This window comes from Pituophis catenifer, unplaced genomic scaffold, assembly GCF_029215685.1.
Source record: "Pituophis catenifer annectens isolate HBS135680 unplaced genomic scaffold, rPitCat1.0.hap2 SCAF_3, whole genome shotgun sequence".
NCBI classification, from domain to species: domain Eukaryota; kingdom Metazoa; phylum Chordata; class Lepidosauria; order Squamata; family Colubridae; genus Pituophis; species Pituophis catenifer.
In genome coordinates this window covers 213,930,909-213,944,950 of record NW_027256883.1, presented here as the reverse complement: position 1 = coordinate 213,944,950, position 14,042 = coordinate 213,930,909, and the positions used below count along the sequence as shown (strand labels likewise).

Here is a 14,042-nt window from a genome sequence, read left to right as displayed (position 1 = left end):
ATGCCGCCCTTCTCCGGAGACTCAGGGCGGCTTACAATGCGTTAAGGTTGATTGCTTTCAAATGAAATGGTATATATAGGATCTCCTGCTCGAGCAGAGGGCTGGACTAGAAGACCTCCAAGGTCCCTCCCAGCTCTATTCTGATTCAAAATCAAAATAAGATTCCAGATCCTCTCCTCCGCCTGCCCCTCTTCCTATCGCCCAACAGATTCCCAAGAGCCCCTGGCTGGAAACGGGAACTTGCTCCCCTCCAATCACCCGTCACCCACCCCGAACGAGTGGGGCAAGGTGGCCTTGATCCTGGAAGATTCTATTTTGGGCAGGTTGACCCCCCTCCCCAAAGGGTTCAATTACTTCCTGCAAGCAGTGCCAGCTTGGCACATTCCACTGGCTTGGGAACATTGCATTCCCCTGTTCTCCCCCCCTTCCCTCCCCACCCCCACGCTTCTTGGAATGACTCTCCATGTTCAGCCCCAGAAGGACAAAATGCCCCTTGCCTTCCCCTTGGCACTGCTCACTCTGGGCCAACCCTTTTCGTGGCACCCGTGGCACCCGTGGCTGCCCAGAAGCACCAACATATCTGGTGACCTCCCAGAAGTGGGCTGGGGGTGTAGGGGTGGGCTTGCTTTGCTAATACAGGCTATTCCGGGGTCCTGTTCCCCACCCCCACCCGGCCATCCGGTGCCAAAGCAAAATGCCAGGAAGCCGCAGCTGCCTCCGCGAAACAAAAGAACGCATTCTCTTGCACACCACAAGTCTTTTGTGCGTTGTGCGTTCGCAACAGCCACGCAACCAAGCCAGGGTGATTCTCTCTCTCCCCCCCCACCCCATTTGCAAGGAGGTGGGATTTTTTCCAACCCTGGAAAAGGCATTTTGATAGGAGCAGCTCCTTTGATGAGCCAGCCAGCAGAGGAGGAAGAGGAGGAGAAAATAAAAAAAAAAGAAAGACAGTGCAACCCACTGCAGATTTTTTTCCGTTCCACGAAATACGCAGCTGTCACACACTCACACATCTCGGGAAGATTGCTGTTTTGGGGACGGGCCAAGGACGGAGAACGAGGGGCCGCCAGCCCCAGGGAAGTGACTATCGCTGGACATTTGGATAAAGAGCGGTGGGGGTCCAGGACATTCGGTCTGCCTTGGGAGCTGCTAAGGTCCCTTTAAAAAGTTATGGGCAACGGCATGAATAAGGTAGGAAATCAGATGTTTAATTTTTTTTTTTAATAACATCTTTGTGAAGTTTGGACATCCTGCATTCAAAGCAAGAGAGAAAAGGGGAGGACAAAGCACGTTAAAAGCGCCCCTTCCCCAATTTACATCCAACAACTACAGTTTGTATTCTAAAATTGAGGTTTTTTTTTCCTTTTGGCTTTCGAGAGAAGTTGCCGTATTGTCAACTTTTCTTTGAGGACGGCGATGTAAAGGTTTGGTTCACCTTCATAGGGGTGTTGTGTGTTGTGTTCTCTCGTGAGTCACTCGGGGTGGGGGGGGGGAGGTGGGTGTAGCGGGGAACATTCTGGACCAGGAATCAGCAGCTGCGAGTTCTAATTCTGCCTCGAGGCATCAAAAATCAGCAGGATGACTTTGAATCTGTCACTCTGAAATTTATTATTTTATTGTTCCTGGTTGTTTCGGGCTTTGGGTGAGACGTTAAACCCTAAACTGGGGTTTTAACCGACTCATGTGACATGTTAGACCTGAAGAAATAAATTACAGGTAGTTCTCGACTTACGACCGTTCATTTAGTGACCAAAGTTACAACAGCATTGAAAAAGCGACTTACGATCGTTTTTCTCACTTAATGACAGTTGGGGCATCCCCGTGGACACGTCATCAAAATTCAGGCACTTAACAACTGACTCATATGACGTGATTCTCTTTTGCAACCTTCCGACAAGCAAAGTCACTTAACAACCTTGGTAGTAAAGAGCCTTGGTAGTACAGTGGACTAAAGCACCCTGTTATTAAGACCAGCTGCCTGCAATTACTGCTAGTTCGAATCTCCCCAGGTTCAAGGTTGACTCAGCCTTCCATCCTTTCTAAGGTAGGTGAAATGAGGACCCAGTTTGTGGGGGCAATAAGCTGACTTTGTATAAATATACAAAAGGATGAAGGCTGTTGCTTAGCGCATTGTAAACCGCCCTGAGTCTCCGGAGAAGGGCAGCATATAAATCAAATCAAATTAAAAAAAAAAAAAAAAAAAACCACGTTACTAACTTAGTAGCTGCAGGGATTCACTTAACAGCTGTAGCAAGAAAGGTCGTAAAATGAGGCAAAAATTCACTAAACAGACGTTTCGCTTAGCAACAAATTTTGGACTCGGTTGTGGTCATAAGTCGAGGACTGCTTGAATTGGGCCTGAAAAATCAGCTGGGGGGGGCGGCCTTTGGATCTGTCATTCTGAAATTTATTTATTTATTTTCTCCTGTTCTTGGTTGACATATTAAACCCTAAACTGGGGTTTTAGCCAGCGCAAATATTGGCTTCAGATGGCACACGTGGCCTGAAGAAATGAATTATATTCAGATTTAATGTGATGCCGGAGGGTTGGCTTTGGGTGAAGCGAGGAATTGTGACCTGTTCGATGCCTTTGTAGGCCAGTCTAGAGTGTGGTGTGAATCATAAAAAATATGTACACTAATATCTTTTTTTTAAACTTTTACAGATTCTTCCTGGTCTTTTTCTTGGGAACATTGTAGGTAAGTGAAGAGTGAACCTGCCACAGAGGTGGTGAATCGAGCTACAGTAGTGGCCAAAATTGTGGAAACCTTTTTTTTGGGAAAAGTGTATTTTTGAGGTTTGATGGCTAATAACACCACTTTTTTTTATTTGGAGTTTCAAGATAATCCTATTCCACTGCTGGAATTCCCTGGTAATAGCCCAGACCTTAACCCAATTCAAAATCTATGGAGCTGACTAAAGAAACTTGTGAGTCAGAAGCGACCCAGCAATAAAACCCAGTTAATAGAAGCCACCATTCAATCTTGGTTTCACATTAGAACAGCTGCAGAACTCAAAGACTTGGTTCACTCCATGGGAAGATGTTGTAAGGCCGTCATTCATGCTAAAGGTTACCCAGCTAAGTATTAACTGACATGGGGATAATTTTTGCATATCTCGGTTTTTCTACGGTGATAATTTTTGTATATTTTGTTTTTTTCTACCTGTTTAACTTTTCTTCTTTATACTGTCAACTGCTATTCTAATAGCAAATCCTTCCTAAAAGTTATTGCATTACATTCTGGATTAAATTATCTTTCCATTGATATATAATTTTATGGTACTACTCCAAAAACAAGTGGTGTTATTACGATTAGCTAGTTTTAGAAAATACACTTTTCCAAAAAGGTTTCCACAATTTTGGCTACTACTGTAGTTGGTTCAACGTGGTTGGCATTTTCCCAGCTTGGCCAAGCTTTTAAGACATCCTCCAGCGGGTAGATACGTCTGCGTCACCTGGGGGATTCCCGCTACAAGGAGATGGCTTGGCCTAGAAGAAGAAAGAGAAGGAATGAGAAAGAAAGAAAGGAGAAAGAAAAAAGAAGAAAGAAAGGGAGAGAAAGAAGAAAGGAAAGAAGAAAGAAAAAGGAGGGAGGAGAGGAAAGAAAAAGGAAGGAAGGAAAAGAGGGAGGAGAAAAAAGGAAAGGAAAAGAAAGAAAAGAAAGAAAGAAAGAAAGAAAGAAAGAAAGAAAGAAAGAAAGAAAGAAAGAAAGAAAGAAAGAAAGAAAGAAAGAAAGAAAGGAGCAAGCAAGCCTGGGTGACATTATTTTTATATCTATATCTATATCTATATCTATATCTATATCTATATCTATATCTATATCTATATCTATCTATCTATCTATCTATCTATCTATCTATCTATCTATCTATCTATCTATTATTTACTTTATTTCATCAAGCATGTATTTTATGACAGATACAAATGTAAACATAATTATAAATACATGAAAAGGATACGAATAAAAGAGAACATTAGGACGGGGATGATAGGCACGCTGGTGTGCTTATGCATGCCCCTTATTTTATTATTATTATTATTATTATTATTATTATTATTATTATTATTATTTAATCTTTAGTGAGATTCACAGCCTCTGAGGCTGGTTAATAGCTCAGCAGCTCGAGTCCTAACCAAGGACCTAGGAACTGTTAAGGTATCGTCAAAGGATGTAAGCTGTTCCGAGTATTATTATTATTATTATTATTATTATTATTATTATTATTATTATTATTATTATCATCATCATCATCATCATCATCATCATCATCATCATCATCATCAGACTTTGGCCCAATCACTAGGAGCCAGTGAGTTCTAGTCCCACTTTAGCCACTGAAGCCAGCTAGGTGTCTTTGGGTCAGTCTCTCCCTCCCTCCCTCCCTCCCTCCCTCTCTCTCTCTCTCTCTCTCTCTCTCTCTCTCTCTCTCAGTGCTGGCTGGAGAATTCTGGGAGTTGAAGTCCACACGTCTTAAAGCTGCCAAATTTGAAGACCTCTGGTATAGGTTCTCCTGCTTGAGCAGAGGGCTGGACTAGAAGACCTTCAGGCTCCCTTACAGCTCTGTTCTGTTCTGTTCTGTCCTGTCCTGTCCTGTCCTGTCCTGTCCTACTCTACTCTACTCTACTCTACTCTACTCTACTCTACTCTACTCTACTCTACTCTACTCTAATTATTTCAATTTCTATTCTATTCTATTCCTAGTCTATTCTGTTCTGTTCTTTTTTATTCTATTCTGTTCTGTTCTGATTATTTCAAATTCTATTCTGTTCTGTTCTGTTCTGTTCTGTTCTGTTCTGTTCTGTTCTGTTCTACTCTACTCTACTCTACTCTACTCTACTCTATTCTAATTATTTCAAATTCTATTCTACTCTACTCTACTCTTCTAATTATTTCAAATTCTATTATATTCTAATTATTTCAATTTCTATTCTATTCTATTTTAATTATTTCAATTTCTATTCTGTTCTATTCTATTCTACTCTACTCTACTCTGTTCTAATTATTTCAAATTCTATTCTGTTCTATTCTATTCTATTCTATTCTATTCTATTCTATTCTATTCTATTCTATTCTATTTATTTCAAATTCTATTCTATTCTATTCTGTTTCTATTCCTATTCCTATTCTTATGCCTGCTTCAGGACGTCACGGTGGGTTGAGATGCCAGAGGCCTCCGTGCACATGGGACATTCCATGTGCTGGTGTGTGTCAGCGTTTCTGCAGGATGCGCGCCGAGAACATCTGCGTAGAATAGGGAAGGACGTCTGTAACAATCGCTCTCTGTTCCTCCTCCTTCTCTTTTAGATGCCAAAGACCTCGATCAGCTGAGCAGGAACGAAATCACCCACATCGTCTCCATTCACGAGTCGCCACAGCCCTTCATTCCGGTAAGGGGGAGGGGGGTTCAACTGGTGGGGGGAGGGGCGTCTAGCGTGACAACCCGAGATACTGCATCAAGCTGGAGGCAGCAGAATGGATGTTGGTCCTTGGAACTGAGCCCCACTGGAAGCTCTATTGCATTAAATGCTCAATTTATAACCACAGCTCATCATCATCATCATCATCCTTTTAATGATCCCATAATCCCTTGCATTAGTGTGGAGTCTGGGCAATTGAATGGAGCTGAGTGTTTTACTGGCCGGATGCCTTTCCTGTCGCCAATGCAGAGTTTTGTTCAGCAGATATATTCTCAGTGTGCCCAAAGAGAGAAATATTTGCCTTACCTAGGATCGAACTCACAACCTCCTGATTGTGAGGCGAGAGCTCCATCTCTAGGCCACCGCACCACTCCAACTTACAACCACAACTGAACCTCAAAAAAGTTCCGTTGCTAAACGAGACAAGTGAGTTTTGCCCCGTTTTACGACCTTTCTTGCCACGGTTGTTAAGTGAATCTGGCTTCCCCGTTGACTTTGCTGGTTGAAAGGTCATCAAAGGAGATCCTGCAACCGTCGTAAATAGGAGCCAGTCGCCAAGCATCCGAAATTTGATCACGTGACCATAGGGTGCTGCAACGGTCGTAAGTGTGAAAAACGGTCCTAAGTTACTTTTTTCAGTGTCTGTCACTAAATGAATGGTTTTAAGTGGAGGACTACCTATTTGTCTCCCTGTTGCAATCTGTGGAGAACATAGAAAGGGGTTGGAATTATCTTCAGTCCTCATGATGGCTTTCTCTGATGGGATCATGCTTCCCATCATCCCCAGCCCCTGCACTAATGCTAGCTAGAGGTGACAAGGTAATATTGAAGTCAGAGATACCTAAAGACTGTCAAAGTGAGAAGATCTGTAGGACTTTGGAAGTTGACTTCAGGTTCTGGAGATGTTCCTCAACGATATTCATGGTCTTTTCTAGGGAATCACTTACCTTCGGATTGTCCTGCCAGACACACCTGAGGCCAACATGTACGTATTTATTTATTATTATCCAGCCATGTTTTATTCTTTTTAACGAGGAAAGATAGTGGGGTCCATTAAAACATAATCTAGATTCATCCATCTTCTTTTAAACGACCCCATAATCCCTTGCGGGGTGGAGTCTGGGCAACTGAATAGAGCTAGCAGAGAGTTTTAATGGCCGGATGCCGTCCCTGTCTCCAGTGCGGAGTTTTGTTCAGCAGATATATTCTCAGTGTGCCCAGAGAGAGAAATATCTGCCTCTACCTAGGATCGAACTCCTGATTTGTGAGGTGAGAGCTCCACCTCTAGGCCCCTATACCACTCCTAGAACATAATCCAGATTGATTCCGTCATCATCCAGGTAAAATGGCAGTAGAACAGATCGGAGACTCTGGTTCTTCGCGTTGTTCAACCTTCTTGTGACGGACGTTGCTCTAATGCAGTGTTTCTCAACCTCAGCCATTTTAAGAGGCGTGGACTACAACTCCCAGAATTCCCTAGCCAGCACGTTGGCTTTAAAACATGGAGGACTTGAACTCCCAACTTCAAGATTTGTGGACTTCAATTTCCAGTTCTGGATACTCTGAGATGTGTGGACTTCAACTCCCAGAATTCCCCAGCCCAGCTTGGCTGACTGGGGGATTCTGGGAATTGTAGTCCTCACATCTTTAAAGGGGTCCAGATGATCACATGACCCCCTGGACACTGCAACCGTCGTAAGTCCATGCCAGTTGCCAAGCGTCCAAATTTGGATCACGTGACCACGGGGATGTTGCAACGGTCGTAAGTGTGAAAAAGGGGTCATAAGTCACTTTTTTCAGTGCTGTTGCAACCTCGAACGGTCACTAAATGGATAGTTGTAAGTCGAGGACTACCTATAGCCAGAGTTTTCTTTCGAAGCATCATAAACCTTTTAAAATATTGGGGTTTTGCTTCCTCCCAATTCTCTCTCCATCCAGCAAGCAGCATTTTAAGAAATGCATCAATTTCATTCATTCCTGTCGGCTGCAAGGAGGAACCTGCCTCGTTCATTGGTAGGTAGAAAAATTGGGGGGGGAAGAGGGGGGAGGTTTGTGGGTCTGGGGGCAGAATATGTCTGGGACCCTCAAAATGGGTTCATGAAATAGGCTACAACAGTGTTTCTCCACTTTGAGATGGGTGGACTTCAACTCCCAGAATTCCCCAGCCAGCCTTGCTGGCTGGGGAATTCTGGGAGTTGAAGTCCACCCATCTCAAAGTGGAGAAACACTACGCTAAATTATTGTGGTTGACGGAACAAACCCAAATAAGTTTGCCCTTCAGGCTAAACCATAAGCTGTGATTTACAAAGCTAGATAATTTTTATTCTTTGAACTAAGCCATGATTTGCTACCAAAATGGGTGTAATCTCTAAACCATAATAAAGATAGGTTGGTTTAGACCTTATGCTAAAATATAAACCATGATGTACGAACAAAAGGGCCGTATATTCACTTGACACTAGCCGTAATTCTGATGTCTGGGTTAACATATTTTACTAACCGATAAGCCATGATTTACAAATCTCAATGGTTGGCTTTATTCTGTCTATTAAGCCATGATTTATATGCGAAAATGGGCGTAATCACTAAGGGATAATCCAGAATAAATAGATTCAGACTTCATGTTAAATTATAAACCATGATATATGCATCAAAGTGGCCGTATTCATATGTGACACTAACCATAATCCAGACGGCTGAATTCACACGGAATACTAAACTATGCTTATCATAAGCCATAAACTATGATTTATGAAGCCAAATAGCCATGCTCGCACTTGATATTGTTGTAATCCAGATGGCTGGGTGCACATTTCCTACTAACCAATAAGCCGTGATTTACATACATAGATTGTTGGCTTTATTCTTTGTACTAAGCCTAGATTTACATACCAAGATGCATGTAATCACTAAACCATAACCTAGATGGGCGGGTTCAGACTTTATACTAAGCTACAAACCATGATGCATGAACCAAGATGGCCATATACATACCATCATCCAGAAGACTGGGTTCACACTGGATACCAAACTATAAACCATGATTTACGAACCAAAATAGCCACCTTCTCACTTAATAGGATAGGATAGAGCTGGAAGGGATCTTGGAGGTCATCTAGTCCAGCCCCCTGCTCAACCCCCCCCCCCCCCCCCGTGATGGAGCACCCCCGATTTCTGAAGGCAAGCTGTTCCTCTGGCTAATTGTATAATATTAAACCATAATCCACATGGCTGGATTCATACATTCTACTAACCCATAAGCCGTGATTTACAAGCCAACATGACTGTGTTCACACATTACGCCAGGCCAACATCAACCAATACAAAGTGGGAACACCCAGCAACTCGGAGACTTTTGGGGTGCCCTGTCACTCAGCCTCTGCGGGGAAGCTGGTAGAGAGAGAGGGTGGCCGACGGCAAGAGGGCTCCAGGTTCTAATCCTGTCCTTCAACTCGCCTTCCAGCCTAGCTGGGATCTCCCGCAGCACCACCATCGTCCTGGCCTACCTCATGGCGGTGACGCAGCTGGGCTGGCTTGAGGCCCTCGAAGCGGTCAAGGCCGTCCGTCCAGTGGCCAACCCCAACCTGGGTTTCCGTCGGCAGCTGGAGGAGTTCGGACATAGCCGGTCAGTGCAGAAGGTGAGGAATAAGACTAAGGCATCTCTGGCCTTGTAATGGTGGAGCCAGTCCTCAACTTATGACAACTGTCCCTGGATCGTCCGTCGCTAAGCCATGCAGTTGTAAAGTGAATCACTCACTTTTACCCTTTTTTGCGGAGGTTGTTAAGTGAATCACTCACTTTTACCGTTTTTTGCGGAGGTTGTTAAGTGAATCACTCACTTTTACCGTTTTTTGCAGAGGTTGTTAAGTGAATCACTCACTTTTACCATTTTTTGCGGAGGTTGTTAAGTGAATCACTCACTTTTACCGTTTTTTGCAGAGGTTGTTAAGTGAATCACTCACTTTTACCATTTTTTGCGGAGGTTGTTAGTGAATCACTCACTTTTACCGTTTTTTGCGGAGGTTGTTAAGTGAATCGTACTATTGTTAAGTGGATCTGGCTCCTCCATCGACTTTGCTGGTCAGGAGGTTGCAAATAGCTTGACTCCGGGGACACTGCGACCGTCATAAATATGAGTCAGTTTGCCGAGCATCTGGATTTTGATCACGTGACCACGAGGATGCCACAACGGTCGTAAGTGTGAGTACCAGTACAGGTAGTCCTCGACTTAATAACCGCAGATGAGCCCAAAATTCCTATTGCTAAGTGAGACGTATGTTAAGTGAGTTTTGCTCCGTGTTACGACTTTTCTTCTCAGCGTCGTTAAGTGAATCACTGCAGTTAATCAGTGACTAACGCGGTTGTTAAGTGAATCTGGCTTCCCCAATGACCTTAATTGTCAGCAAGGGTGCAAAAGAGGATCCCACAGGACCCCGGGACACTGCAACCGTCATAAATATGAGTCGGTTGCTAAGTGTCTCAATTTTGATCACGTGACCACAGGGACGCTGAAATTTTAGATTTACAATTAGTTTACCTGGCTGTGTTTCCTGTCTAGTCTACCAATACAGGTGGTCCTCGACTTACAACCATTCGTTTAGTGACTGTTCAAAGTTACAAAGGCACCGAAAAAAATGATTTATGAGTCTGTTTTTCACACTTATGACCTCTGCGGCATCCTTGTGGTCCAAATTCAGACACTTGGCAACTGACTCATATTTATGACGGGGGCAGCTTCCCGGGGAGGCGGGGGGGCGGGGTCCTGTGATCTCCTTTTGCGGCGAGCAGAGTCAGCAGGGAAGCCGGATTCACTTAACAACCCAGTTACTAACTCGACAACTGCCGTGACTCACTTAACAACAGTGGCTAGGAAGATCGTAAAACGGAGCAAAACTCGTTTAACCACTGTCTCGCTTAGCAACGGACATTTTGGGCTCCATGGTGGTCATAAATCGAGGTTCTATCCATAAAGCAGGCAGCCCTGAGTAAAACCACCCGCACTGCTTTGGGGTCAAACATAGAGAAGTCCTGGGACCCCCTTCCTGTCCCTGGGAATTGCCCCCGTGCCCTGCTGGGGGAACTTAGCCCACCTATGTAGAGGGCACCAGGTTGGCGAAGGAGTTTCCCTCTTAAGAAGCAATGCTGCTAAGGAACTCATCAGCAGACAGGTAGATACCTCCCTTCCTTACCCTGGATGATGATGATGATGATGATTAAGATTGGTCTCTAGCACTGTTTTCCAAATAGGTAAGATATGTGGACTTCAATTCCCAGAATGCTCCAGTCAGACATGCCAGCTAGGGCATTCTGGGAGTTAAAGTCCACCTCTAACCTCTAACCTCTGGCTGGGGAATTCTGGGAATTGAAGTCCACCTCCAATCTCTAACCTCTAACCTCTGGCTGGGGAATTCTGGGAATTGAAGTCCACCTCCAACCTCTAACTTCTGGCTGGGGAATTCTGGGAATTGAAGTCCACCTCTAATCTCTAACCTCTGGCTGGGGAATTCTGGGAATTGAAGTCCACCTGTAATCTCTAACCTCTAACCTCTGGCTGGGGAATTCTGGGAATTGATTCATTCATTCATTTCCCAGAATACTCCAGTCAGACATGCCAGCTGGGGCATTCTGGGAGTTAAAGTCCACCTCTAACCTCTAACTGGGGAATTCTGGGAATTGAAGTCCACCTCTAATCTCTAACCTCTGGCTGGGGAATTCTGGGAATTGAAGTCCTCCTCTAATCTCTAACTCTAACCTCTGGCTGGGGAATTCTGGGAATTGAAGTCCACCTGTAATCTCTAACCTCTAACCTCTGCCTGGGGAATTCTGGGAATTGAAGTCCACCTCCAATCTCTAACCTCTAACTCTGGCTGGGGAATTCTGGGTATTGAAGTCCACTTCCAACCTCTAAACTCTAATCTGAAAGAGTCTGTCCCATTCTCCTCATTCGTAGAGGTGGAAACTTGCTTGGAAGGGCGGTTTAAAGCCAGATTTGGAATTTGCACCCTTTAAAACGAAAATCGGAAAGTCCCAGTTCCACCCTGGATTTCCCCCAACTCTCATCCGTTGCCTTGTGTGTCCTTGCCAGATCCGCCGGAAGCTTCAGCCTCCACCCCGAGGAACCCTTTTCAACGACCGTGAAGCTCTCCGGAGTCTTCTGCCATCTGGCCGAAAGCTGGAGCCCCGCAGCCCCGAGCGGCCTTGGCCGGCCCCGGGGCCCAAGAGCACCGGCCGCGGGGTCAAACACATGGATTCTTTTCTGATACGGGTGAAGGACACTTTTTCCTGTTTGCCCAGCTGTCTTAAATGAAACTTTCCAAAGTTTTTTGGGAAAATGCAAAGAGATTTCCGCGATGGGGAAGGAAAAGCAGAACCAGACAAGAGGGATCTCGTCCGTTATCATCCGTAAGAGGAAACAGAAATAGGACCGGGCAAAGCTGGAGATGAGGAACTGGAAAACGTTGGCAGTGCCAGGCAAAGCTGGCATATTTTCTACTGCTCCGATCACCTATCGCAACCAAGAGGCCGTTATACACTCCCAAATTCCCATCGGAAGGATTTTCAACTCAAAGCACCCCAAAAATGGTGAACTGAGTTTCCAGGATGTACTATTTTTATTTTATTCGAAAAAACGTTAAAATACGAAACTCCAAAAAAAAAAATTAAAAAAAACCAAAGGGAAAAAAAACGCAATAAAACATTTAAAAAGTGCATTAAAGAGAAAAACAAAAACAAAACATACTGTATATACTGTACATTCAATTCAATTCAGTTTATTACAGTCAGAGACCAGAGACCAGAACAAATAAAAATAAACATTTTTATTAAATATTATTAAATATTAAATATTGAATTGAATTAAAACATATATACATATTATCCTGCCTAGCTGAATATTGGTTCCCATCCCTTGAGAAACAGCTCTCCCCCCCAAAACATTTTTAAACTAGTAAATCTATTTGCAAATTATTAACCTGCCATCTATATATTATATTTATGACAAACTAGATAACAGGTAGAGCAATCGTAATTTAATAAAGAGAAGATTAAAGTTTCAAAACCCTCTGCTAACAAACTGGTATTGTAGTAAACTGGTAGAAAATTTACTGTGGCATCTTACCTATCCCAAACTGGATCTAGGGGATCTGGAGATCACTTAGACTGGCAGAGTCACTTGGGCAGGAAATCAAAGACCCAACTGTTTTTAATAAAAAAAAAAAAAGGAGAAGCAAACACAAATTAAACTCAGATGATTTTTTTTTTTACATCGAAAACATTGCTAGACAGGACACCAGGGGTGAAATCCAGCAAGTTCTGACAGGTTCTGTAGAACTGGTAGCGGAAATTTGAGTAGTTCGGAGAACCGGCAAATGCCACCTCTGGCTGGCTCCAGAGTGGGGTGGGAATGGGGATTTTGCAATATCCTTCCCCCAGGAGTGGGGTGGGAATGGAGATTTTGCAGTATCCTTCCCCTGGAGTGGGGTGGGAATGGAGATTTTGCAGTATCCTTCCCCTGGAGTGGGGTGGGAATGGAGATTTTGCTGTATCCTTCCCCTGGAGTGGAGTGGGAATGGAGATTTTGCAGTATCCGTGGGGTGGGAATGGAGATTTTGCAGTATCCTTCCCCTGGAGTGGGGTAGGAATGGAGATTTTGCAATATCCTTCCCCCAGGAGTGGGGTGGGAATTGTAGATTTTGCAGTATCCGTGGGGTGGGAATGGAGATTTTGTAGTATCCTTCCCCTGGAGTGGGGTGGGAATGGGGATTTTGCAGTATCCTTCCCCTGCCACACCCAACAAGCCACACCATGCCCACCAAGCCACGCTCACAGAACCAGTAGTAAACAAATTGGAATTTCACCGGAGGGGGGGGTTGATTTCACCGCAGGGGGGGGTCTCCAAATTTAGCAACGTTGACTTGTGGACTTCAACTCCCAGAATTCCCTAGCTGGCCATGGGGAATTCTGGGAGTTGAAGTCTTCGAGCTGCCAAGTTTGAAGACCCCTATTCTACAGCTCTATTCAGACAACCTTTAGAATCAGGATTATCCTTTCATCCAGTGGTTCCATTGGCGTTTTACGTCTTGGCGCATGAGATTCGTGTATTGTGCCCATTCAGAAAATCGGATTACTTCCAAGACCAAATTTAGGGTGGCGGGTGCCCTCAAGTCTTTCTGCCTGCCAATTTCCCCCGGCCAAATAAAAAAGCTGTTTTATTCGTTCTCAAGTTCAGAAAATTGGCTTTGAACCCAGGAATAATTTTCGCTTTCTTGACTGCCAATCCCTGCGCCTGCCACGAGCCTCGTGCCAACAAAAGCATGGTGATAAAGGCTTAGTGACTAGGATTGGTCACTGTTCCCTCTTGTCAAATGTGACCAGATGATAAGGATTCATCAGTCACTCTTGTTCAGAACATAAACAAAATCATAAGGACGGAAGGGGACCTCAGAGGTCTTCAAGTCCAACCCCCTGCTCAAGGCAGGAGAGCTTATATTGTACCATCTTTAACAGATTAACACAGTTGGAAGGGACCTTATAGGTCATCTAGTCCAACCCCCCAACAAATGGTTGTCCAGCCTATTATCGAAAACCTCTATAATCGAAACCCCCACAACTTCTGGTGGCGAGT

General features: G+C 44.2%; 1 protein-coding gene across 2 annotated transcripts; it reads left to right on the top strand.

Annotated features, from left to right (window-relative positions):
• Nucleotides 1-648: 648 nt before the first annotated feature.
• On the top strand, nt 649-12,124 carry DUSP15 (dual specificity phosphatase 15). Of its 2 annotated transcripts, none has more exons than XM_070940279.1 (7): nt 649-1,191; nt 2,666-2,699; nt 5,307-5,389; nt 6,355-6,404; nt 7,358-7,432; nt 8,883-9,044; nt 11,505-12,124. In XM_070940279.1, exons 1-7 carry the CDS (start codon nt 1,171-1,173, stop codon nt 11,677-11,679), a joined length of 600 nt encoding a protein of 199 aa, XP_070796380.1. In that variant the 5' UTR covers nt 649-1,170; the 3' UTR covers nt 11,680-12,124. The 2 variants fall into 2 exon arrangements, with proteins under 2 accessions (XP_070796380.1, XP_070796379.1); XM_070940278.1 differs by having other exon boundaries at nt 653-1,191; nt 8,883-9,057; nt 11,505-12,123.
• The last annotated feature ends 1,918 nt before the right edge of the window (nt 12,125-14,042 follow it).